This window comes from Tachyglossus aculeatus, chromosome 2, assembly GCF_015852505.1.
Source record: "Tachyglossus aculeatus isolate mTacAcu1 chromosome 2, mTacAcu1.pri, whole genome shotgun sequence".
Classification (NCBI taxonomy): Eukaryota; Metazoa; Chordata; class Mammalia; order Monotremata; family Tachyglossidae; genus Tachyglossus; species Tachyglossus aculeatus.
In genome coordinates, this window is record NC_052067.1 from 68,889,912 (window position 1) to 68,913,965 (window position 24,054).

General features: G+C 50.3%; 1 protein-coding gene across 1 annotated transcript in view; it reads left to right on the plus strand.

Annotated features, from left to right (window-relative positions):
• ZC3H12D (zinc finger CCCH-type containing 12D) overlaps positions 1-13,860 on the plus strand; it is a 58,981-nt gene extending 45,121 nt beyond the window's left edge. The window contains exons 5-8 of the mRNA XM_038760659.1: positions 3,136-3,275; positions 8,077-8,311; positions 9,126-9,232; positions 12,401-13,860. Of these exons, the coding sequence (XP_038616587.1) occupies positions 3,136-3,275; positions 8,077-8,311; positions 9,126-9,232; positions 12,401-13,443 (1,525 nt within the window). The 3' untranslated portion in view covers positions 13,444-13,860. The remainder of the gene's footprint in view (positions 1-3,135; positions 3,276-8,076; positions 8,312-9,125; positions 9,233-12,400) is intronic.
• The last annotated feature ends 10,194 nt before the right edge of the window (positions 13,861-24,054 follow it).

The window sequence follows — 24,054 nt, forward strand, 5'->3', positions numbered from 1 at the left end:
TATATGTTTATACATATTACTCTATTTATTTATTTTACCTGTACATATCTATTCTATTTATTTTATTTTGTTAGAATGTTTGGTTTTGTTCTCTGTCTCCCCCTTTTAGACTGTGAGCCCACTGTTGGGTAGGGACTGTCTCTAGATGTTGCCAACTTGGACTTCCCAAGCGCTTAGTACGGTGCTCTGCACGCAGTAAGCGCTCAATAAATACGATTGATGACGGTTGGAGCCGGTTAGTAACGGGGGCTTGGTCGCCGAACCCAGGACAGCCACCACGTTTTAGCTAAAATTACCCTGAAAACAGTAAATTATAGATGAATAATACAGCAACATATATTGAGTCCTAGAGGTTCCGTGACAGGGTAACCGGGTTTTACCTCATCAAACTGGATGCGTGGACTCTCAGCGGTGTGTCTATCTAGCGATGGGTAAGCGCCCCGGCCTCAACCGCTCCTCCCTCCACCCCTGCCCCCTGCCTCGCTTAACTTTTCTCTCCCTTCCCTTTCTCCCATTCCACCACTTTTGAAATTGATTCCCCCTTTTCCCGGGGCTCCCACGCGCCCCTCTCGCTCCCGGAACTGAGCCGTAGGGGAAGTAAGTGTTGGAAAGTCCGAACTTGATGTTGCTTATGTGGCACCGTTCACATTTAGAAACGTCGAAATCGCCATCCACCACGTCCGACTGCCTCGGACCATTGTCAATCCCGGACCGCCTGTGATCCGATTGGATGGAAACAAAAGGAATGATATTCTGATCAAATCAGCCATCCTTCACTTGGGCCACTGGCTCATTATATGTAGTCCGAATAAATCCTCGGGTCAGATTTATTTAAATACCGTTGGTGGCTGTCTTGACCCTTGCTCAAAGGACCCGACTCCCTGTCTCTGCCACCTACCCGTCATGCCCACTTTGCCATGGTGAGCCCGGACGGGGAGGGAGGGTGGTAGTTATTACCTGGTGGCCCCGGTTCTTCCCCAGAGACCATAATGGGGCAAGCATGCAGGCCTGAAGGCGGGCACGGCATCTCTGGCAGCCAGCGGAGACGCCGGGAAGGGAACTCTGCCCCGCTGGTCTCAATCAATCAATCAATCAATCGTATTTATTGAGCGCTTACCGTGTGCAGAGCACTGTACTCAACGCTTGGGAAGTCCAAGTTGGCAACGTATAGAGACAGTCCCTACCCAACGGTGGGCTCACAGTCTAAAAGGGGGAGACGGAGAACCAAACCAAACATACTAACAAAATAAAATAGATGTGTACAAGTAAAATAAATAGAGTAATAAATATATACATACATATATACAGGTGCTGTGGGGAAGGGAAGGAGGTAAGATGGGGGGATGGAGACGGGGGAGAGGAAGGAAGGGGCTCAGTCTGGGGGTGAAACTACCCCGGGCCCTTGGCCAGATCACTGATTACAGCCCTGCCTGGCAGGTAGCAGTGAAAACATTGGCGGGAGGGGTAGAGTACAACCAGACCAGTAGAAGAACTGAACAATCTTCTGGGATGGAGTGAACTATTTTACCTTTTCACCCTCTCCCACTGCTCAATTTGATGAGGACTCATAGTTCTTCCCAACCTCCTGATGGTGCCCCAATCTTCTCACGCTCCTAAAAGTGCTTTTATACTGTCACACTGCTTAAATCGTTTGGCGGTGGAAAATAATAACAGGGCTACAAATCTGGCGCAAGGACAGTTTGATGCTATAAACCTTATTCAGGATTAGTAAATTTTGCAGAGGTGTTGACTAGCGTATACATGACTTAGACCTGTATTTGCTTTTGCCATTTTGTAGGAATGTATTCTGATTAAGATTTAATGAGATCCTGGCCTAAAAAAAGTGGCATTTTGTATTGTATTAATGATGTGCGTAGAGCTGTAATTCTATTTATTCTGACAGTTTTGACACCTATCTACATGTTTTGCATGGTTGTCTGTCTCCCCCTTCTAGACTGTGAGCCCGTTGTGGGGTAGAGACTGTCTCTATATGTTTCCGACTTGTACTTCCCAAGCGCTTAGTCCAGTGCTCTGCACACAGTAAGCGCTCAATAAATACGATTGAATGAATGAATGAACTATGATTTTCAACATTTTCCTTTTCCTATACCTGACTGTAGGTATGTCCCTCCTCCCCTACTGTTCTGGCATGTACTTAACAATTGTGGTATTTGTTATTTGAGAAGCAAGTGTGACGTAATAGAAGCCGGGCTTGGGAGTCAGGAGGTCGTGGGTTCTAATCCTGACTCTTTGCCACATGTCCGCGGCGTGACCTTGGGCAAGTCACTTTACTTCTCTGGGCCTCAGCTACCTCATCTGTTAAATGGGATTGAGACCGTGAGCCCCATGTGGGACTGGGACTGCGTCCAACCCGATTTGCTTGTATTCACCCCTGTAGTACAGTGAACCCATCCACAAGTGGCCTCAGAAAAATGCCCATGGGGAGGTAATTGTCCAGAACGGCGACTCTCAGTTGTAATTCATTCAATCGTATTTATTGAGCGCTTACTGTGTGCAGAGCGCTGTACTAAGCTCTTGGGAAGTACAAGTTGGCAACATATAGAGATGGTCCCTACCCAACAGCGGGCTCAATCTTTTGAGTGACCTACAAAAGAATCAAAATAACAGATGGTACTGTGGAACATTTCCTTTTTCAGAGGCCGTATTAGGTTCACATTTACATCAATCCCTTCACCTTTTTTTTTAAGGTATCTGTTAAGCACTTGTCACGCTCTAAGCGCTGGGGTAGGTGCAATTTAATTATGTTCGACATGGCCCCGGGCTCACAGTCTAAGTAGGAGGGAGAACAGGTATTTAATCCCATTTTATACATGAGGTAACTGAGGCACAGAGAGACTTTGCGTGACTTACCCAAGGTCGCAGAGCCGGATTAGAGCCCAGGTCCTCTGGCTCTCAGGCCCTTGCTCTTTCCTCTGGATTACGCTGCTTCCACTTCAAACCATTTGCCGTTCAGGCTGATTCGACTATTCTACTTACGTTGCCAATTTGTACTTCCCAAGCGCTTAGTACAGTGCTCTGCCCATAGTAAGCGCTCAATAAATACGACTGATTGATTGATTGGACAGAGGAACTTGCCGCGGACTCTTCACCTCTGTCTTTGCTTTCTACCGCTAGTCACGGAAACAAGGAAGCGTTCTCTTGCCGTGGAATTCAGCTGGCCGTGGACTGGTTCAAGGAGAGAGGACACACTTACATCAAGGTGTTTGTCCCATCCTGGAGAAAGGACCCCCCACGCTCCGATACCCCCATTACAGGTATCCTGCGGCCAACGTGATTTGATTTTCTCGGGACTAAGGGGTGGGCCCAAAATTGCAATAACGAAGCCTTACGGCTACTACTCGTAGACCTGTAAGATACTTCCGTTCCTGAAACATCCCAAGGCTCTGTAATTAAAAAAAAAAAATTACGGTATTAAGCACTTACTATGTATCAGGCACTAAGTGCTGAGGTAGACACAGAGAGACAGCGTGGCTCAGTGGAAAGAGCAAGGGCTTGGGAGTCAGAGGTCATGGGTTCGAATCCCTGCTCCACCACTTGTCAGCTGTGTGACCTTGGGCAAGCCACTTTACTTCTCCGTGCCTCAGTTCCCTCATCTGTAAAATGGGGATTAAGGCTGTGAGCCCCACGTTGGACAACCTGATCAATCAATCAATCAGTTGTATTTATTGAGCGCTTACAGTGTGCAGAGCACTGGACTAAGCGCTTGGGAAGTACAAGCTGGCAACATATAGAGACAGTCCCTACCCAACAGTGGGCCTGATCACCTTGTAACCTCCCCAGTGCTTAGAACAGTGCTTTGCACACAGTAAGCGCTTAACAAATACCAACATTATTATTATTATTATTATACAGGATAGTCGGATTGGACACATTCTGTGTCCCACATTGGGCTCAGAGTCTTAGTCCCCATTTTACAGATAGGGGAACTGAGGCCCAGAGAAGTCAAGTGACTTGCTCAGGGTCACCCAGCAGGCAAATGTCAGAACCGGGATTAGAACCCGGGCCTGGAATGCCCTCCCTCTGCCCATCCGCCAAGCTAGCTCTCTTCCTCCCTTCTAGGCCCTACTGAGAGCTCACCTCCTCCAGGAGGCCTTCCCAGACTGAGCCCCTTCCTTCCTCTCCCCCTCGTCCCCCTCTCCATCCCCTCCATCTTACCTCCTTCCCTTCCCCACAGCACCTGTATATATGTATATATGTTTGTACATATTTATTACTCTGTTTTGCTTGTACATATCTATTCTATTTATTTTATTTTGTTAGTATGTTTGGTTTTCTTCTCCGTCTCCCCCTTCTAGACTGTGAGCCCACTGTTGGGTAGGGACCGTCTCTACATGTTGCCAACTTGGAGTCCTGTGCTCTGCACACAGTAAGCGCTCAATAAATACGATCGATTGATTGATTGATTGACCTGCTGACTCTCCCAGGCCCGTGCTGCTAACCGACATCAAGTTGGTCAAAATTTTTAGTAAAAGCAAATTTTAGCAACAGGATTTATATTTGGCCAAGTGTGCGTCTCGAAGCTTCCAGCTCCCCGGCTTGGTGAGTTAGTCCTGTAGCTGTGGGGACCCGTGGCCCCGCACGCAAGCAGAGGAGACCGGGACAAAGCCCAAGAGAAAATGAGGGAGCTGGGCGTCCTCTCCATAGTCCGCGGGCCTGCAGAAGTGGCCCAGTGCTGTCCCGCTTCCTTCCCCGCCAAACCCTGAGCTTTGTGTCCTGGGCGGGAAAGCCAGGAATTCTGGGAAAGCCAGGAATTGTCCTCCTCCCTGAGGTGGTAGCAGAAAGTTGGAAGTAAAACCGGGGGGAAGCCCGTACTTACTGTTCATGGAAACTATTGGACCAAAGGCCCTGTTAGGTTTGGTTTTTATTCATTCATTCATTCATTCATTCATTCAATCAATCAATCAATCAATCAATCATTCAATCATTCATTCAATCATTCATTCAATCGTATTTATTGAGCGCTTGCGGTGTGCAGAGCACTGTACTGAGCGCTTGGAAAGTCCAAGCTGGCAACACCTAGAGACGGTCCCTACCCAACAGCGGGCTTACAGTCTAGAAGGGGGAGACAGACAACGAAACAAAACATATCAAAATGAAATAAATAGAATAGATATGTACAAATAAAATAAATAAAAAAGAAGGGTAATAAATACGTACAAACATATATACATATATCCGGGTGCTGTGGGGAGGGGAAGGAGGTAAGGCGGCGGGGAGGGGGAGAGGAAGGAGGAGGCTCAGTCTGGGAAGGCCTCTTGGAGGAGGTGAGCTCTCAGTATTCATTCATTCATTGTCGTATTTATTGAGCGCTTACTGTGTGCAGAGCACTGTACTAAGCGCTTGGGAAGTACAAGCTGGCAACACATAGAGACGGTCCCTACCCAACAGCGGGCTCACAGTCTAGAAGGGGGAGACAGACAACGAAACAAAACATATCAAAACAAAATAAATAGAATAGATATGTACAAATAAAATAAATAAATAAAAAGGGTAATAAATACATACAAACATATGTACATATATACAGGTGCTGTGGGGAGGCGAAGGAGGTAAGGCGGGGGGGATGGGGAGGGGGAGAGGAAGGAGAGGGCTCAGTCTGGGAAGGCCTCTTGGAGGAGGTGAGCGCTCAGTATTCATTCATCCAATTGTATTGAGCGCTTACTGTGTGCAGAGCACTGTACTAAGCGCTTGGGAAGTCCAAGTTGGCAACACATAGAGACGGTCCCTACCCAACAGCGGGCTCACAGTCTAGTAGGGGGAGACAGACAACAAAACAAAACATATTAACAAAATAAAATAAATAGAATGAATATGTACAAATAAAATAAGAAGAGTAATAAATACGTACAAACATATATACATAGATACAGGTGCTGAGGGGAGGGGAAGGAGGTAAGGCGGGGGGAGGGGGAGGGGGAGGAGGGGGAGGGGAAGGAGGGGGCTCAGTCTGGGAAGGCCTCTTGGAGAAGGTGAGCTCTCAGTATTCATTCATTCATTCATTCAATCATATTTATGGAAAGAGCCCGGGCTTTGGGGTCAGAGGTCATGAGTTCGAATCCCGGCTCCACCACATGTCTGCTGTGTGACCTTGGGCAAGTCACTTAACTTCTCTGAGCCTCAGTTCCCTCATCTGTAAAATGGGGATTAAGGCTGTGAGCCCCACGTGGGACAACCTGATCACCTTGTATCCCCCCAGCGCTTAGAACAGTGCTTTGCACATAGTAAGTGCTTAACAAATGCCATCATTAGTATCATTATTATTAGTGAGCACTTACTGTGTGCAGAGCACTGTACTAAGCGCTTGGGAAGTACAAGTTGGCAACATGTAGAGGCGGTCCCTACCCAACAGTGGGCTCACAGTCTAGAAGGGGGAAACAGACAACAAAACCAAACATATTAACAAAATAAAATAAATAGAATAAATATGTACAAATAAAATAGAGTAATAAATACATACAAACATATATACATATATATGGGTGCTGTGGGGAGAGGAAGGAGGTAAGGTGGGGGGGATGGGGAGGGGAAGGAGAGGGGGAGGAAGGAGGGGGCTCAGTCTGGGAAGGCTTCCTGGAGGAGGTGAGCTCTCAGTAGGGCCTTGAAGGGAGGAAGAGAGCTAGCTTGGTGGATGTGCGGAGGGAGGTGGCCTCACTGGTGCCCTCAAACATCCCCTTTAAATTCTGCTGCCCCTAGAACCTGACTATTCTATTTATTTTATTTTGTTAGTATGTTTGGTTTTGTTCTCTGTCTCCCCCTTCTAGACTGTGAGCCCACTGTTGGGTAGGGACCGTCTCTAGATGTTGCCAACTTGGACTTCCCAAGGGCTTAGTGCAGTGCTCTGCACACAGTCAGCGCTCAATAAATACGATTGATTGATTGATTGATTGACTCTGAGGCTAATGCCTGGTGAGGATGACCAGCCCCGATGAGGAAAAGACCATCAGTTCCACTGTGGCTTCAGTGAGGCTCAGGCAAAGCCAGGATTAGGGCGGCCAACAATAATAATAATAATGGTATTTTTTAAGCGCTTACTATGTGGCAAGCACTGCTCAGGTTCTCCCCTGTGGGGCTCACAGCCTTAATCCCCATTTTACAAATGAGGCAACTGAGGCACAGAGAATTGAAGTGACTTGCCCCAAGTCACAGAGCTTATTAGTGGCAGAGCCGGGATTAGAACCCACGATCTCCGACTCAGGCTCTTTCCACTACGCCACGCTGTGTCCTCCCGTAACTGCCCCTCTATATGTTGCCAACTTGTGCTTCCCAAGCGCTTAGTCCAGTGCTCTGCACACAGTAAGTGCTCAATAAATACGATTGATTGATTGATTGATTGATTGCCTCCGGTCCCAGTGGGGCCTAGTGGAAAGAGCCCGGGCCTGGGACTCGGAAGATCTTGCTTCTGATCCCGGCTCTGCCCGCCGGGTGACTTTCGGGCAAGACATCGGACTTCTGGGCCTCGGCTTCCCGCTCTATTAAAAAAATAAAAACGGGGATGAGATACCTGTTCTCCCTCCTACCCATGTGGGACAGAGACGGTGTCCACCCTGATTATCTCATATCTATCCCAGCACTTAGTTGAGCGCTTGGCCCGGAGCGAGCGCTTAACAATAACCACGGTGATTATTAAAGACCTGGTACGATCGGACTCCATACTCCATCAGTGGGTCTGTCACTCAGGTACTTCCCTGTCCCTCCCTCCCACCTCCTTGCTTTCATTTATTTATTTTACTTGTACATATCTATTCTATTTATTTTATTTTGTTCGTATGGTTTGGTTCTCTGTCTCCCCCTTTTAGACTGTGAGCTTGTTGTTGGGTAGGGATCGTCTCTATGTGTTTAGACTGTGAGCCCACTGTTGGGTAGGGACTGTCTCTCTATGTTGCCAATTTGTACTTCCCAAGCGCTTAGTACGGTGCCCTGCACACAGTAAGCGCTCAATAAATACGATTGATGATGATATGTTGCCAACTTGTACTTCCCAAGCGCTTAGTACAGCGCCCGGCACACGGTAAGCGCTCCATAAATACGATTGATTGATGGATTGATTGATTTCAGAGCAGCACGTGCTGGAGGAGCTGGAGAAACAGACGATCCTGGTGTACACCCCGTCCCGCAGGGTGAACGGGAAGCGGGTGGTCTGCTACGACGACCGCTACATCGTCAAGGTGGCCTACGAGAAGGACGGCGTCATCGTCTCCAACGACAACTACCGGGACCTCCAGAGCGAGAACCCCGAGTGGAAGTGGTTCATCGAGCAGCGGCTCCTCATGTACTCTTTCGTCAACGACAAGTAGGCAGGGGCGCCGAGGGCCGGGCCGGGGTGGAGAATCAGTCAATCAATCAATCGTATTTATTGAGCGCTTACTGCGTGCAGAGCGCTGTACTAAGCGCTTGGGAAGTCCAAGTTGGCAACATATAGAGACCGTCCCTACCCAACGGGGGGCTCACAGTCTAAAAGGAAGAGCCAGAAGCAGGGGGCAAGGAGATCTGCTTGGTCAGAGACGAGAGCCTGAGCGGAGGGGAGGGCGACGAGCCCTTTCGAGAGGGAAACCCAGAAACTTTTGACTTCCAGGAGGGGCCTCTTTCCACCAGGCCAAGCTGCCTTGGGCGAGAACGCTCTGTGGACGCTGGAGAGCGAGGGGGCCAAAACGTGTGTTGTGGCCTCCTCCAGGAGGCCTTCCCAGACTGAGCCCCTTCCTTCCTCTCCCCCTCGTCCCCCTCTCCATCCCCCCATCTTACCTCCCTCCCTTCCCCACAGCACCTGTATATATGTTTGTACATTTTTTTTACTCTAATTTATTTCTACATATCTATTCTATTTTATTTTGTTAGTATGTTTGCTTTTGTTCTCTGTCTCCCCCTTTTAGACGGTGAGCCCACTGTTGGGTAGGGACTGTCTCTATATGTTGCCAATTTGTACGTCCCCAAGCGCTTAGTACAGTGCTCTGCACATAGTAAGCGCTCAATAAATACGATTGATGATGATGATGATGATGATGGACAAAGAGACTGGCTCTCACTGGGAGTGATCCCGGGCTAGCGAGGGTGGGGACCGATTGACCCCCTAAGGGTGGCTTTTTGGTGGGGGGGCATCTGTTTTTCAGGTTCATGCCTCCTGATGATCCCCTAGGCCGCCGTGGACCCACGCTCACCAATTTTCTGAGCAGAAAGCCAAAGCTTCCTGAGCCCTCCTGGCAGCACTGCCCATATGGTAGGTTGACAAGATACCCGTAGCGCCGAGAGTTCGGATTTGGTACTTTCTGGGGTTGGGGGGTGCTGAGGGGTCTGCAGGGTGGGTGGTGGGTACGGCCAGTGGAGCGTCAGAGCGGGTGGCTGCACGCTAGCTGAGAGCAGCGAGGACTCGCTAAGTACGTTTGCTTTTGTTCTCTGTCTCCCCCCTTTTAGACTGTGAGCCCACTGTTGGGTAGGGACCGCCTCTAGATGTTGCCAATTTGTACTTCCCAAGCGCTTAGTACAGTGCTCTGCACACAGTAAGCGCTCAGTAAATACGATTGATGATGAGAGAGAAAAACCGGTGAGTTGACAGTGTGGTTTGAGCTTCTCATAGACCGAAGGCCCCTTTACGGCGGCTTCCTCTGCAGGAACGGGCTCGGGGCAGGGCTTCTGTGTAGGGATAATAGCAAAATACAGATGGATTCATGGTAGGGATTAAGGAGTGGCTAAGCAATCCGCCATCTCAAGCCAAGTCCGGTATCACAAGAACCCTAAGCGCCTCTAATACCTACCCCTGACCTTTAAAGCCACCCAGGTTCCTATTTCACTTCCCTCATCATCATCAATCGTATTTATTGAGCGCTTACTATGTGCAGAGCACTGTACTAAGCGCTTGGGAAGTACATATAGAGACAGTCCCTACCCAACAGTGGGCTCACAGTCTAAAAGGGGACTGTACCCTCTCTCTCTCCATCCCACCCTCACACCCCCACGCCAGCAACCCAACTGTCACACTCTCTCCCACCTCTTTTTGTTTCTCTCTCTCTCTCGACTGCTGTCGAGTCGTGTCCGAGTCAGAGCGACTTTATAAGTAATAATAATAATAATGATGGCATTTATTAAGCGCTTACTATGTGCAAAGCACTGTTCTAAGCGCTGGGGAGGTTACAAGGTGATCCCACAATCATCTCCACAATGTCCCATCCTCTATTATAATCCGCAGCCCACCAAAGGCTCCTCTGGCAGCGTAGTCATGGTCTCCATCCATCTAGCTGAGCCCACTGTTGGGTAGGGACTGTCTCTATATGTTGCCATTTTGTACTTCCCAAGCGCTTAGTACAGTGCTCTGCACATAGGAAGCGCTCAATAAATACGATTGATGATGATGATCTAGCTGCTTGTTGTTCTGGCGTGTGTATCCGTGGAGTTTTCTTGGAAAAAAAATACAGAAGTTGTTTAACATTACCTTCTTCAGTGGTTCCTAATCTTCCTCCTTTCACTTTTTCTATCACTCTTATTTTTTTCCTACCTCCCTATCCTCCTCGGTATTTCCTTCTTTTATCTTTCTCTAACTTTCCCATTCCGTTGCGGCTCTTCTCTTGTGTGGGGTACCTTAACTATAATAATTAATAATAATTGTGGTGCTTGTTAACCGCTTACTGTGTGTCAGGCATTGTACTAAGCACTGAGGTGGATACAAGTAAATCCAATCAATCAATCGTATTTATTGAGCGCTTACTGTGTGCAGAGCACTGTACTAAGCGCTTGGGAAGTACAAGTTGGCCACATATAAAGCGGGTTGGACAGTCACCGTCCCACGTGGGGCCCACAGTCTCAATCCTCCTTTTACAGAGGAGGCCCAGAGAATCGAAGTGACTCACCCAAGGTCACCTAGTAGACAAGTGGCAGAGGCAGGATTAGAACCCATGACTTTCTGAGTCCCAGGCCCGTGCTCTGTCCGTTTCACCAAGCTGCTTCCTTGGAAACCCAGGCCCGCGGCCAGAACAGAGCTGTTGGGTCTGTGCGGGTGTAAATTCACGGTTTCCTCCTGGCCCCGTCGGTGACAAGGCCCAGGGTGGCAGTGGTCCCCTCCATGCTAGGGTGACGCTGCAGGCCGGACAAGGCTCCCCCACCTGTAGACCACCCCTGGGGCCAGCGGCTCCTAAGCCTTGAAATGTCGAGGGGGTCAAAGGGAATGATGAAAAAGCAGAGCAGAGGGCAACTATGACACTTATAAAGCCGCGATGGGCTCGGCCCCGGGCTAAATACAAGGTCTCCACCCAGCGTGAGTGGGGGTAGACAGTTACTAATTCAGTCCCACAAGCCAATAAAGGGAATTATGTAACCTATGTTTTCAATATGCACAGTGCTTTGCACACAGTAAGCGCTCAGTAAATACGATGGATTGATACGTCTGGGGAGGAGACCACTCTTGAGGAAGTGGGGAACTCTCTCCCCCGCCAGAGCACATGGATACAGTGTGATGTGGTAAGAGGCACAGAAATGTACCTCGAGTTTTTACGCCTTGAGTTTTCTATAACATACGTGGTCTAGTGGATAGAGTAAGGGCCCGGGGGTCAGAAGGATCTGGGTTCTAATCCCAGCTCCGCCACTGGTCTGCTTTTCATTCATTCAATCATATTCATTGTTTGTGACATATTTCTCTATTTTACTTGTACATATCTATTCTATTTATTTTATTTTGTCAGTATGTTTGGTTTAGTTCTCTGTCTCCCCCTTTTAGACTGTGAGCCCACTGTTGGGTAGGGACTGTCTCTAGATGTTGCCAATTTGTACTTCCCAAGTGCTTAGTCCAGTGCTCTGCACACAGTAAGCGCTCAATAAATACGATTGATGATGATGATGATTCATTGAGCGCTTACTGTGGGCACAGCACTGGACTAAGCGCGCTTGGGAAGTCCAAGTCGGCAACATATAGAGACGGTCCCTACCCAACAGCGGGCTCACAGTCTAGAAGATGATAATAATAGTGGTATTTGTTAAGCGCTTACTATGTGCAAAGCACTATTCTAAGCGCTGGGGGGGGATACAAGGGATCAGGTTGTCCCACGTGGGGCTCACGGTCTTAATCCCCATTTTACAGACGAGGGAGCCGAGGCACAGAGAAGACCTTGGGCAAGTCACTTCACTTCTGTGTGCCTCAGTTCCCTCGTCTGTAAAATGGGGATTAAGACTGTGAGCCCCACCCCGACCCTTAGTATAGTGCCTCACACATAGTAAGTGTTTAGCAAATGCCACGATTATAATGATTATTATAACGTGAGGTTCACTGGGACTTTACCTCCCGCCAGGCCGACCACCCGTGGCCCCCGCCACAGTCACTCTGCCAGAAACGGGGGGCCAAAGAGGCCGATCCAATGGGTCCTTGATGTAAATCTCAGGTCGCCTCCCCTCCTTGTTTCAGGCAGGAAGTGCACCTATGGTGTCAAGTGCAAGTTTTACCACCCGGAGAGACTCAATCAAGCCCAGCTGTCGGTGGCGGACGAGCTCCGAGCCAAAACAAAGGCCTGTTCCGGCGCCGAGGAGGAGCGGCCGGTGGGCGACGGGGCGGCCAAGCCCGAGGCGGTCAGCCTGCTGCCCGGGACTCACCCGCCAGGAGCCTGGGCTTCCCAAGGAAGCAGCGGCAGCAGTCTTGGCGGCGGCGGCGGCCTGGGGCCCGGCTGGACGGAGGAGAGGTGCCGGGCGCCGGCAGCGGGCACCTGGGCGGACGGCGCCCGAGGGAGATGGGAGCCCGAGCGGGGTTTGTCCCCGCCGTCGCACGCTGGAGATCTCGGGCTCGTGGAACTGCAGCTGTCCCGCTTGGAGTTGAGCGACGCGGCGGCGGGCCCCGGGCGGTGCCGGCCGAGCCCCGGGACTCCTCTGGGGCTAGACGACGGCGCCCCGGGTTGCAACCGCCAAGCCCCCTTCCCTCGGAGGCCCGGCCCGGACTGCAGCTGCTTCCTCCGAAGCAGGCCCCAACCCGCTGCGGGCGCTTGCCGACGGGTCCCTCCCGGTTGGGCTCCCTGTCCCGGCCCGGCCGCCCAGGCCGACTCTTTGGTCGCCACGTGCCTCTCGTCCAAAGCAGGAGTGCCGGCTGAGCGGCGGCGGTGGCATCGTCGCCCTCCACGGCCGCAGGTCCCGTACGGCTCCCGCGGGCTCCTGCTGGACCTGTTTTCCGGTCAGCGGCGAGCCGACGACCAGACGGGGCACGTCCAGCCTCCAGGGATGGCCTTCTTGAAGGAGGCCAACTGGGGGCACGACCCCTCGCCTGCCGTGGAGTACGAGTACCTCGCTTCCACGGCGCCGGCCCAGGAGCGCGCCCGCACCGCTCTCTACAACCTCTTTCCCCACCAGGAGGTGGACCGGGCCATGGCCTCGCGTCCCAACCTCATCGACGTGACTAGTATCATTGAGCTGATTCAGGAGCACGGGAGCTCGTCCCGCTTAATGGGGACCTCCCAAGAATAGTTCGGGGGCTGGGCGGCGGGGCGTCCGTGTGAATGCATTTGAAATCCCACGGTCGCAATCGTTTTCCTAGGACATTTAGGGATCGGTGTTGTCATCCCCCACCTCGGGACGGCTGAGGCTGGAGGTATCGTTTTTTAGAGCTTCCCCATCATTGAGCTGAGCTGGAAAAGGTTTTCCCTTGTGAGGCTGGGCAACATCGGAGCGACCCCAGTCTAGTGGATCTCGATCTTGCTCTTACCGACTTTTCCGCAGCCTCCCATGTAACCCCCTCCCCCCCATTAACTCCTCATTCCTCCTCTCTAGCCTATTTCCCACAGGCCGTAGTTTTAACCGGTTTCCTCTTAAGTTTCCGTAGGTCATCCCTGCACCTTCTCATCTCCGAACCTGAGTCTCCGGATTATATCGTTCAACTCCGAATGTCTTTCGCCTTGTTGCGTTTTGTCGTCATGGTGCTTGAGCCAGTGCTAGAGAGAAGGCAGAGGGGAGTCCCTGTCCGCTGACAGCCTAAAAGATGGATCTGGTCTGGAGAACTCCCCTCACTACTGCAGACGTGGGTGGAAACCAAGGCAAAGGAAAGGCGGGGGCCGGTGCTTTTTTCTGCCCTGCCGAGCTTCCATTTGCTCCCTGGCGACCCGTGCTGAGCGACAAAAAGTCCTGCTTTCTGGACTATCTCCTCCCAGGCTCCAATTTCAGTTCCTTAGTCGTGGCCCTCGACTGAATGCTGTATACGTGCTCCCTTTTCATTTACACCCCCTGAGAACCATCCTCGGCCCCTGAGTGGGGCCTGGGTCTCTCGGAGGGATTTCTCTAGCCTGACCCCTGCCCAGCCCCCGTCACTGATTTCCCCCTGTAGCCTTTCACCCCCATTAACCAAACCCCTTTCTTACCTAGCTCTTTCCAGCGTTTGTCATCATAACATCCCCCTCCTCGGCAGCAGCCTCCGCAACGGGTTGAGTGCCTTCGTGCCTAGTATCTGCCCACTCCCCATTTTACAGGTGAAAAAGCGAGGCGGCCCCAAGAAGCTCCGCGTGCCCCGAGGACTCAAAAGACCCGTTTGCACCACAGGGCGGGGACGTGTTTGGGGATAATTTTTCAGAAGAAAACTAGTTTTGCCTTCCTTGTGCGGGTGAAGCCGCCCGACGGGTGCCCCCCTCTCGGTAACAGAGACTGAGCAATACATGATTCGCATGTGGACTCTTTCACTCCTTCAGTTCTATTTCCTTGCACCCGTGCCGAACTCGGGGAGCTCCGGAGGAGGGGAGTCTCCTAGGGCACCCTGCCTGAAATATTCCAGGCTTGCTGGGCTGACCTGAGACGGAATGATCAAGTCGGTGAGTTTCTTTGTCCTTCCTCTTTAGCCGGGCGACCCATCGGATGCCACCGAAGCAGATACCACCGTCTGCTTCGACCGAGGTCTCCCCAGGACACTGCGGGCTGGTGGGCTCGTCTTTCTCCCCCCTTCCCCCTGTACCGGCTCATTTGAAGGTGGGAGAAATGGAATAATAATAATGATGGCATCTTGTAAGCGCTTACTATGTGCAAAGCACTGTTCTAAGCAGACACGAGTGAAGCGGGTGAGGAGCCAGCTCACCTGGAGGCCTTGTGTAGTTGGAGACTTGTTGGTCTACAGTGCTCTGCACACAGTAAGCGCTCAATAAATACGATTGATTGATTGATTGGCTGCCAGCTTCAGTCAGGAGGATCTTTTAGGCTCCCTTGGTGGGTGTAGAGGGCAGAAGGGGCAGCAGAGCGGTCAGTAGAAGGGACTTAAGGACGTCGGCCTTGCTTGTTGGAAAGAGGGCTTAACCGCTGAAGCTCGGCCTGAGGATAGAAAGAAACACTCAGCACCGCTGCGTCTAGTCGTGGCACGGGTGTGAGGGGAATTTATTTGCCCGGAAAAGGGCTGCTGAGGAGGCGTCCGTTTCTCCAAACAGTCCTGTGCCAAACAACGGAGGGGCCTAGTGGAAAGATCACCAGCCTGGAAGTCAGAGGACCTGGGTTTTCACCCTGGCTCTGCCACGTGGCTCCTGTGTGTGACCTTGTCACTTTTCTCTGCCTCAGTTACTTCACCTGTACAATGGGAATTACGACTGTGGCTGTAGAATGTAGACTATGGACTGTGCCCAACCTCATTAGCTTGTATCTCCCCCAGCACTTAGTTCGGTGCCTGGCACACAGTGGGCACTAAAATACCACTGAAAACACCACCACCACCAAAAGAAATGGCCCTGTGAGTCAGAGGACCTGTGTTCTAATCCCGGTGCCACTACTTGTCTGCTGTGGGACCTTGGCCAAGTCACTTAACTTCTCTGTGCCTCATTTCCCTCGTCGGTAAAAATGGGATTTGATGCCTGTTCTCATCATCATCATCAATCGTATTTATTGAGCACTTACTATGTGCAGAGCACTGTACTAAGCGCTTGGGAAGTACAAATTGGCAACATACAGAGGCAGTCCCTACCCAACAGTGGGCTCACAGTCTAAAAGGGGGAGACAGAACAAAACCAAACATACTAAAAAATAAAATAAATAGAATAGACATGTACAAGTAAAATAGAGTAATAAATATGTACAAACATATATACAGGTGCTGTGGGGAAGGGAAGGAGGTAAGATGGGGATGGAGAGGGGGAGAGGAAGGAAGGGGCTCAGTCTGGGAAGGCCTCCTGGAGGAGGTGAGCTCTCAGTAGGGGCTTGTTCTCCCACCTACTTACTGTGAGCCCCATGAGGGACAGGGACTGTGTTTGAACTGATGATCTTCGAGATCTATCTTGATCGTCTAGATACCCCAGCTCCCCGTAAGTGCTTAATCGATACCACAATCAGTATTATATGCATTCCTGGTTTCAGCACAGGGCATGCGTCGAACAGTGTTAGCTTCTCCCCATCCTGCAGTAGTACAATAACTGTTACCAGCTGCTAGATAGACAGGCGGTTCTTCCTCCTGTGTAACAGTTGCTTAAAACCCTTTGCTGATTATGTAAAAAGATCCCTAAGGAACCGCTGATGTCTTTTGGCCCCCGTGTCGGACGAGAACGACTGTAAAGCTCATACTTCCCATTGTGACGGTGTGGTTTTTCTGGGGGGATGCCAGTAGCCCCGGCTTAGAGGAGGGAGTGTTTAAACTGGGTCCTTAAAGGAACAGGTTTGATTTTTTTTTTTTTGGGGGGGGTAAGCTGTAAAGCTATTTCGTAAAGTCTCTCGACTAAAGAAGTGTGTCAAATCCCCTTTGGAATTTTTCCAAAGTTTCTGTATGTCTTTGTGACACGTAGTTAAGAATGGTTCTGATCAAGGAAGGGTCCCGTGCTGTTCGGCCGTTACTGTATTTTAAGCGAATATATCATTTACCCCTCTATGCTGGTTATTTCCCCGACGCCTTTCCTGGAAAGTGGGGCAGGGGGATCAAAGCTCCTGGCATGTGGATCGTCATCGATCATCGATGGCATTGGAGCGCTCACTGTATGCAGAGCATGGTACTAAGCGCTTAGGAGAGAACAATAGAACAGATGGTGGCCACTCCTCCCATCTTCCTGCTGCCCTGACCCCTCCCCTCCAACCTTATTTTCCCACTCAGTCCTTTGGGATGTTTGTTACCCCTCCAGCTTGCTGAAAAGCAACTGCAGTAGCTTCCATTTCTCTTCCTTCCATCTCCTTCTCCCCTTCAGCTGCTTCTGGAGAAGCAGCGTGGCTCAGTGGAGAAGAGCCTGGGCTTTGGAGTCAGAGGTCATGGGTTCAAACCCCGGCTCTGCCAATTGTCAGCTGTGTGACTTTGGGCGAGTCACTTAACTTCTCTGGGCCTCAGTTACCTCATCTGTAAAATGGGGATTGAGACTGTGAGCCCCACGTGGGACAACCTGATCACCTTGTAACCTCCCCAGCGCTTAGAACAGTGCTTTGCACATAGTAAGCGCTTAATAAATGCCATCATTATTATTATTATTATTATTTTCTCAGGGCAAAAGCTTCCCCGTTTCCTAAAGGGCCGCTGAGGCTCGAGAGCAGGTGGCTAGGCCAGCCTGGTTCCTACACATTTTTAATTCATTCATTCAATCGTATTTATTGAGCGCTTACTGTGTGCAGAGCACTGTACTAAGCACTTGGAAAGTACAAGTCGGCAACACAGAGAGACGGTCCCTACCCAACAGCGGGCTCACAGTCTAGAAGGGGGAGACAGAGAACAAAACATATTAACAAAAAATAAATAGAATAAATATGTACAAATAAAATAAATAAAAAGAGTAATAAAATACGTACAGACATATATACATATGTACAGGTGCTGTGGGGAGGGGGACGGAGGGAAGGCGGGGGGGGATGGGGAGGGGGAAAGGAAGGAGGAGGCTCAGTCTGGGAAGGCCTCTTGGAGGAGGTGAGCTCTCAGCATTCATTCATTCAATCGTATTTATTGAGCGCTTGCTGTGTGCAGAGCACTGTACTAAGCACTTGGGAATTCACATTATTGGAAGAAAAACTGGGTATTCTGCTCATGGAAGGCTCATGAAAATGGATCCTCTTGTTCAAACCCCGCTCGGAATCCAGGGGCCATCTCTTAGCCAACCATTCATTCATTCAATCGTATTTATTGAGCGCTTACTGTGTGCAGAGCACTGCATTAAGCGCTTGGGAAGTACAAGTTGGCAACATAACCAGAGACCCTGGGGAGCTCTTCCACATGGAAGACTGGAAGCCTTGCCCACTGTTGGGTAGGGACTGTCTCTATATGTTGCCAACTTGTACTTCCCAAGCGCTTAGTACAGTGCTCTGTACACAGTAAGCGCTCAATAAATACGATTGATTGATTGATTGATTGATGGGTCTTTGAAGGAAGATTTGAAGCCAAAGGTGGGGGTTGCCATTCTGGCTTCCAAAATGCTACCCCCATTTCAAACCGTTCACCCCAGCCAGAGCTGTCAGCACTGTGGCTGCGACCCACTGTTGGGTAGGGACTGTCTCTATATGTTGCCAATTTGTACTTCCCAAGCGCTTAGTACAGTGCTCTGCACATAGTAAGCGCTCAATAAATACAATTGATGATGACTGAAATTTAGCAATCGTGCTGCCATCGGGGCAGATCAGGTCCCTACCCTGAGCCCCACTGTGGGTGGGCATGGGTGCTGGGTTTAGCCCCGGCTCTCAAGGAGCCAAAAAATGGGAGGTGCTAGATTTGACCGTGACTCCCCTGTTGGGTAGGGACCGTCTCTAGACGTTGCCAACTTGTACTTCCCAAGCGCTTAGTACAGTGCTCTGCACGCAGTAAGCGCTCAATAAATACGACTGAATGAATGATTGAAACATCTCCGCTATTTGAAATCCCGGTTCCGAGACAGAGACTCTAAAATGGCTCTAGGTTGCTGTGAACCTTCCACGACACACTTGGAACGAGGCCACCTCCGAACGCAACGCTCACGGACGACAGTCAGGGAACGGAAATTCAGAGAACAACAACAAAAGGACAGAGAGTCCAAACCTTACTAGGCCAGGCCTCAATGATCCACCCCAACACCGATAAAGTAGTAAAAGGCGGGCCTACCAATCAATCAATCAATCGTATTTATTGAGCGCTTACTATGTGCAGAGCACTGTACCAGATGGAGGGGCCGTTACCGGAGACGAAGGCAGTGCCCAGGTGCAGGCGGGATACGAGCAGCACGAAGGAAAGGCCTCCAGCCGAAATGTTTAAGGCTTCCTGCATCCTTGCTGCTCCCGTTTCCCCCTCGGGAAGTCTTCTGGGAAAAATGCCGATTCCTTTCTCCGTAGCCCTTTCTCCTCTTCTTCCTCCTCCCACAAGAGGTTGAGTGGCTGGGTCCCGTCGGACTGTAAGGTCTTCTAGAGTCCCTCAGAAGCAAGAAGACAAATACGACAAATTATCACTGTTGTTACTCCTGAGCGTTTAGTAATGATGGCGAGGGCATTTATTAAGCGCTTACTACGGGCAAAGCACCGTTCTAAGCGCTGGGGAGGTTACAAGGTGGTGTGCTTGGCGCACACAGTAGGTGCTCAGTAAATGGTCCTGATTGACCCCTAGGATCTGCTCTCAGGTGTTGGGGTTGAGCCCTGCAAGGCTGCAGGCTCAGCCTCCTGAACCCCGCCGGAGGTGGCAGCGGGGGTCCCAGGCCCCCACCGCCGTTGCCAATTTGGACTTCCCAAGCGCTTAGTACAGTGCTCTGCACATAGTAAGCGCTCAGTAAATACGATTGATGATGATGATGATGATGACAACCGCCACTCGTCCCCGCCGTCGCCCTGCCGGGCTGGCCCGGGCGACCGTTCGGCAGCTGGAAAGCCTCCGAGCAACGGCTGCCGGCAAGAGGAAGTGGTTTCTGCCATTCCGGAGATAATCGGAAGATAACCTTGCTCTCGGTGACTCAGCGCTGATCCCAGGGCCTCCGGCGTTCCCCCCCAAGGGGCCAAAGGACCAGATGTCCCACCCAATTTGTTGCTAGGGCTCCCTTTTTTTAAAAAAAAAAAATTGTTCAATGCTTTCTATGCCCTTTTAGACTGTGAGCCCCCCGTTGGGTAGGGACTGTCTCTATATGTTGCCAACTTGGACTTCCCAAGCCCTTAGTACAGTGCTCTGCACACAGTAAGCGCTCAATAAATACGATTGATTGATTCCACGCGTCAAATATTGTTCTAAGTGCTGGGACAGAATTCGGCTCCTTATTTACTGTGTGACCTTGGACAAGTCCCTCCACCGCTCTGGGCATGGTTCTTCCCTGGTTAAACGCTTAGTACGGTGCTCTGCACACAGTAAGCGCTCAATCAATCAATCAATCGTATTTATTGAGCGCTTACTGCGTGCAGAGCACGGTACTAAGCGCTTGGGAAGTCCAAGTTGGCAACATATAGAGACAGTCCCTACCCAACAGTGGGCTCACAGTCTAAAAGGGGGAGACAGAGAACAAAACCAAACATACTAACAAAATAACATAAATAGAATAGATATGTATAAGCAAAATAAATAAATAAGAGCTGTGACAGGGATAAACTGGGGTTTCTGTATTGGGGAAGTGTGAGAGGGGGTGTCTGGCCTGGTATGGGGAAGCCCAGGCTTGGGGTGTCCTGGTCCCACTCTTTGGTGGGGGTACATCCTCATCACCTCCCTCACAAACACAAACACACACACACTCCAAGGAAGCGGACTTGGGGGCCTGGAAGGTTAAAGCGGAATTGCAATGGAGAAGGAATAGTGAGGAATAGTGTGCAGACCTCTGAAATTCTAGCTCTCTGTATCTCTTGCTCTTTCCACTCCTCCTCTCCAAGCACCGTGCTACACTTCCACTATCCCTGCTCTCCCCTGTTTTTCAATGGGCTCCTGGCAAGATGATAAAAAGAAAGTACATTCATGGATGAAGAAAACTACAGTGGTTTGGTGGGGGGGACGTGAGTGCCACACTCAAAGTGGCAAAAGGAAACCAGGGCACCGCGGCACCTGCCGCTGCGGAGGCACCCAGAAGATACTCTCCCTTCTGACCCCAGACTGCACCCCTAAACCCGATCAGCCATCCTGCAGCGCCTGCTGCTTTGGAACATGGATGGGGCGGAGAGAAAGACAGCCACTCACAGCATCACCACCGCAGGAAGACAACCCACGTCCTACTGGAAAACGGGAAGCGCACCGACAAACAGCCCTTTCACCAACCCGAAAACCAAACTCCTCTGGAAGTAGGTGGTTCGGGAAAGTGGTCATTTTACCTCTGATGTGTGAGACCCGAGTGGCTTCTCCATGCGTAGGCTCTGTGAGGTGCAACAGCAGAAGACCAGACCCGCTGGTGGCCGACGCCTCGGTCCAAGAACGGCGTCCCCGGAAAGAGCGCGGGAGGCTGCGTCGATGCCCACCAGTCTCTTCAGCCCCTCTGGCACACACGGGTAGGACTCAGTGTCGGTAGTGCCACTTTCGAAGATAAAGGGCAGATAAGGGTTTATAAATCTAAATGAAAACAGTACGGTGAGCAAGGATGAGGATCAAACGGCACTGCCCTGCTTACATTACGCTTTCCCCAACTCCTGTGCGCCCGCCACAGAGTGCTGCTGGCGGTAATCCGGACACCGGGCCGGCCTCGTCCACCTCAATCTCATCCTCCCCTGCTTTATCTCTGGCCTTTCCTCCGCCCGGCAATGTTTCTCCATCATCAATCGTATTTATTGAGCGCTTACTATGTGCAGAGCACTGTACTAAGCGCTTGGGAAGTACAAATTGGCAACCTAGAGAGACAGTCCCTACCCAACACTGGGCTCACAGTCTAAAAGGGGGAGACAGAGAACAAAACCAAACATACCAACAAAATAAAATAAATAGGATAGATAAGTACAAGTAAAATAGAGTAATAAATATGTACAACCATATATACATATATACATATATCTCCATCCCCATCAACGGCCATGCTTAGTGCCCGCACCCACTTTTGCAGATCTTTACCTCCCTCTCTTGCACGTGATGACCTTGATAATAGGAGGGGCAAGCTCCCCAAATCTCCCCCGAGTAGTAGCGTTTTAGGTGTGATGCACTGTACCAGGTTCTTGGGAAATGCAGTCTAGCCACGCGACAAGTTCACTGCCCATGAGAAGCTTGCCTTCTAATGGTTGGGACAGAACATTCATTCACTCATTCAATCGTATTTATTGAGCGCTTACTGTGTGCAGAGCACTGAACTAAGAGCTTGGGAAGTACAAATCGGCAACATATAGAGACGGTCCCTACCCAACAGCGGGCTCACAGTCTAGAAGGGGGAGACAGACAACAAAAAATATTAACAAAATAAAATAGAATATGTATGAGTAAAATAGAGTACTAAATATGTACAAACATATATACATATATACAGGTGATGTGGGGAGGGGAAGGAGGTAAGGCGGGGGAGATGGGAAGAGGAAGGAGGGGGCTCAGTCTAGGAAGGCCTCCTGGAGGAGGGGAGCTCTCAGTAGGGCTTTGAAGGGAGGAAGAGAGCTAGCTCTCTTAATAATAATAATAATAATAATAATGATGATGGCATTTGTTAAGCGCTTACTATGTGCCAAGCACTGTTCTAAGCGCTGGGGGGATACAAGGTGATCAGGTTGTCCCACGTGGGGCTCACAGTCTTAATCCTCCTTTCACAGATGAGGGAACTGAGGCTCAGAGAAGTTAAGAGGTCACAGAGCAGACATGTGGCAGAGGCAGGATTTGAACCCATGACCTCCGACTCCAAAGCCCATGCTCTTTCCACTGAGCCACGCTGCTTCTAAACATTAACATTAACATTAAACAATAACTAGAGTTATTGAAATAAATACACTGAACAGATATACACTATATATACACTATATACTATATATACACTATATAAACATTGAACAGATATACACACGAGTGCTAAGGAAGGTGTACATACGTTCATAAGTGCTAGAGTTAACCCAAGGGATATTGTCACTCAGGGCGCTGAAAAGCAGCATGGCATAGTGGCTAGAGCCCGGGCCCGGAAGTCAGAAGGACCTGGGTTCTAATCCCTGCTCTGCCACGGGTCTTCCGTGTGACCTTGAGCGAGTCACTTAACTCGCAGCGTGGCTCAGTGGAAAGAGCCTGGGCTTTGGCGGCAGAGGTCACGGGTTCGAATCCCGGCTCCACCAGTTGTCAGCTGTGTGACTTTGGGCAAGTCGCTTCACTTCTCTGGGCCTGTTACCTCATCCGTAAAAATGGGGATGAAGACCGTGAGCCCCACGTGGGACAACCTGATCACCTTGTATCCCCCCAGTGCTGCTTTGTCCATAGTAAGCACTTAACAAATACCATCATCATTATTATTATTAGTCTCTGGGCCTCAGTTACCTCATCTGTAAAATGGGGATTAAGAAAATGAGTCCTATGTGGGACAGGGACTGTGTCCAACCTGATTAACCTGCATCTACCCTAGTGCTTAGAACAGTGCTTTAAACATATTAAGCACTTCACAAGTACCATTATTATTATTATTGCTAATAATAATAATAATAATCAGGAAAAGTTTATTGGGAGAAGTGGGATTTTAGGAGGGATCTGAATGTGGGGAGAACTGTGGTCTGTCTGATGAGGGGAGGGAGGGAGTTCCATGCTAGGGGAACAACGTGAGTGAGGGGATGGAGGCAGTAGAGTCGAGGGCGAGGCCCAGCCAGAAGGTTGGCTTGGCAGCAGTAAAGACAAAGACCTGGGGAATAGCGGGTGAAGAGAACAGATAGAAGCAGCGTGGCTTAGTGGAAAAAGCCTGGGCTTTGGGAGTCGGAGGTAATAATAATAAAATAATAATAATAATAATAATAGCATATTAAGAGCTTACTATGTGCAAAGCACTGTTCTAAGCGCTGGGGAGGTTACAAGGTGATCAGGTTGTCCTGGGGGGGCTCAGTCTTAATCCCCATTTTACAGATGAGGTCACTGAGAAGTTAAATGACTGGCCCAAAGTCACCCAGCTGACAATCGGCGGAGCCGGGATTTGAACCCCTGGCCTCTGACTCCCAAGCCCGGGCTCTTTCCACTGAGCCACGCCGCTTCATGGGTTCTAATCCTGGCTCCGCTGCTTGTCAGCCGTGTGACTTCGGGCAAGCTACTTGAGAACAATCCCGGGTAAAGATTAGGTGTACAGCAGGGTGAGGGGA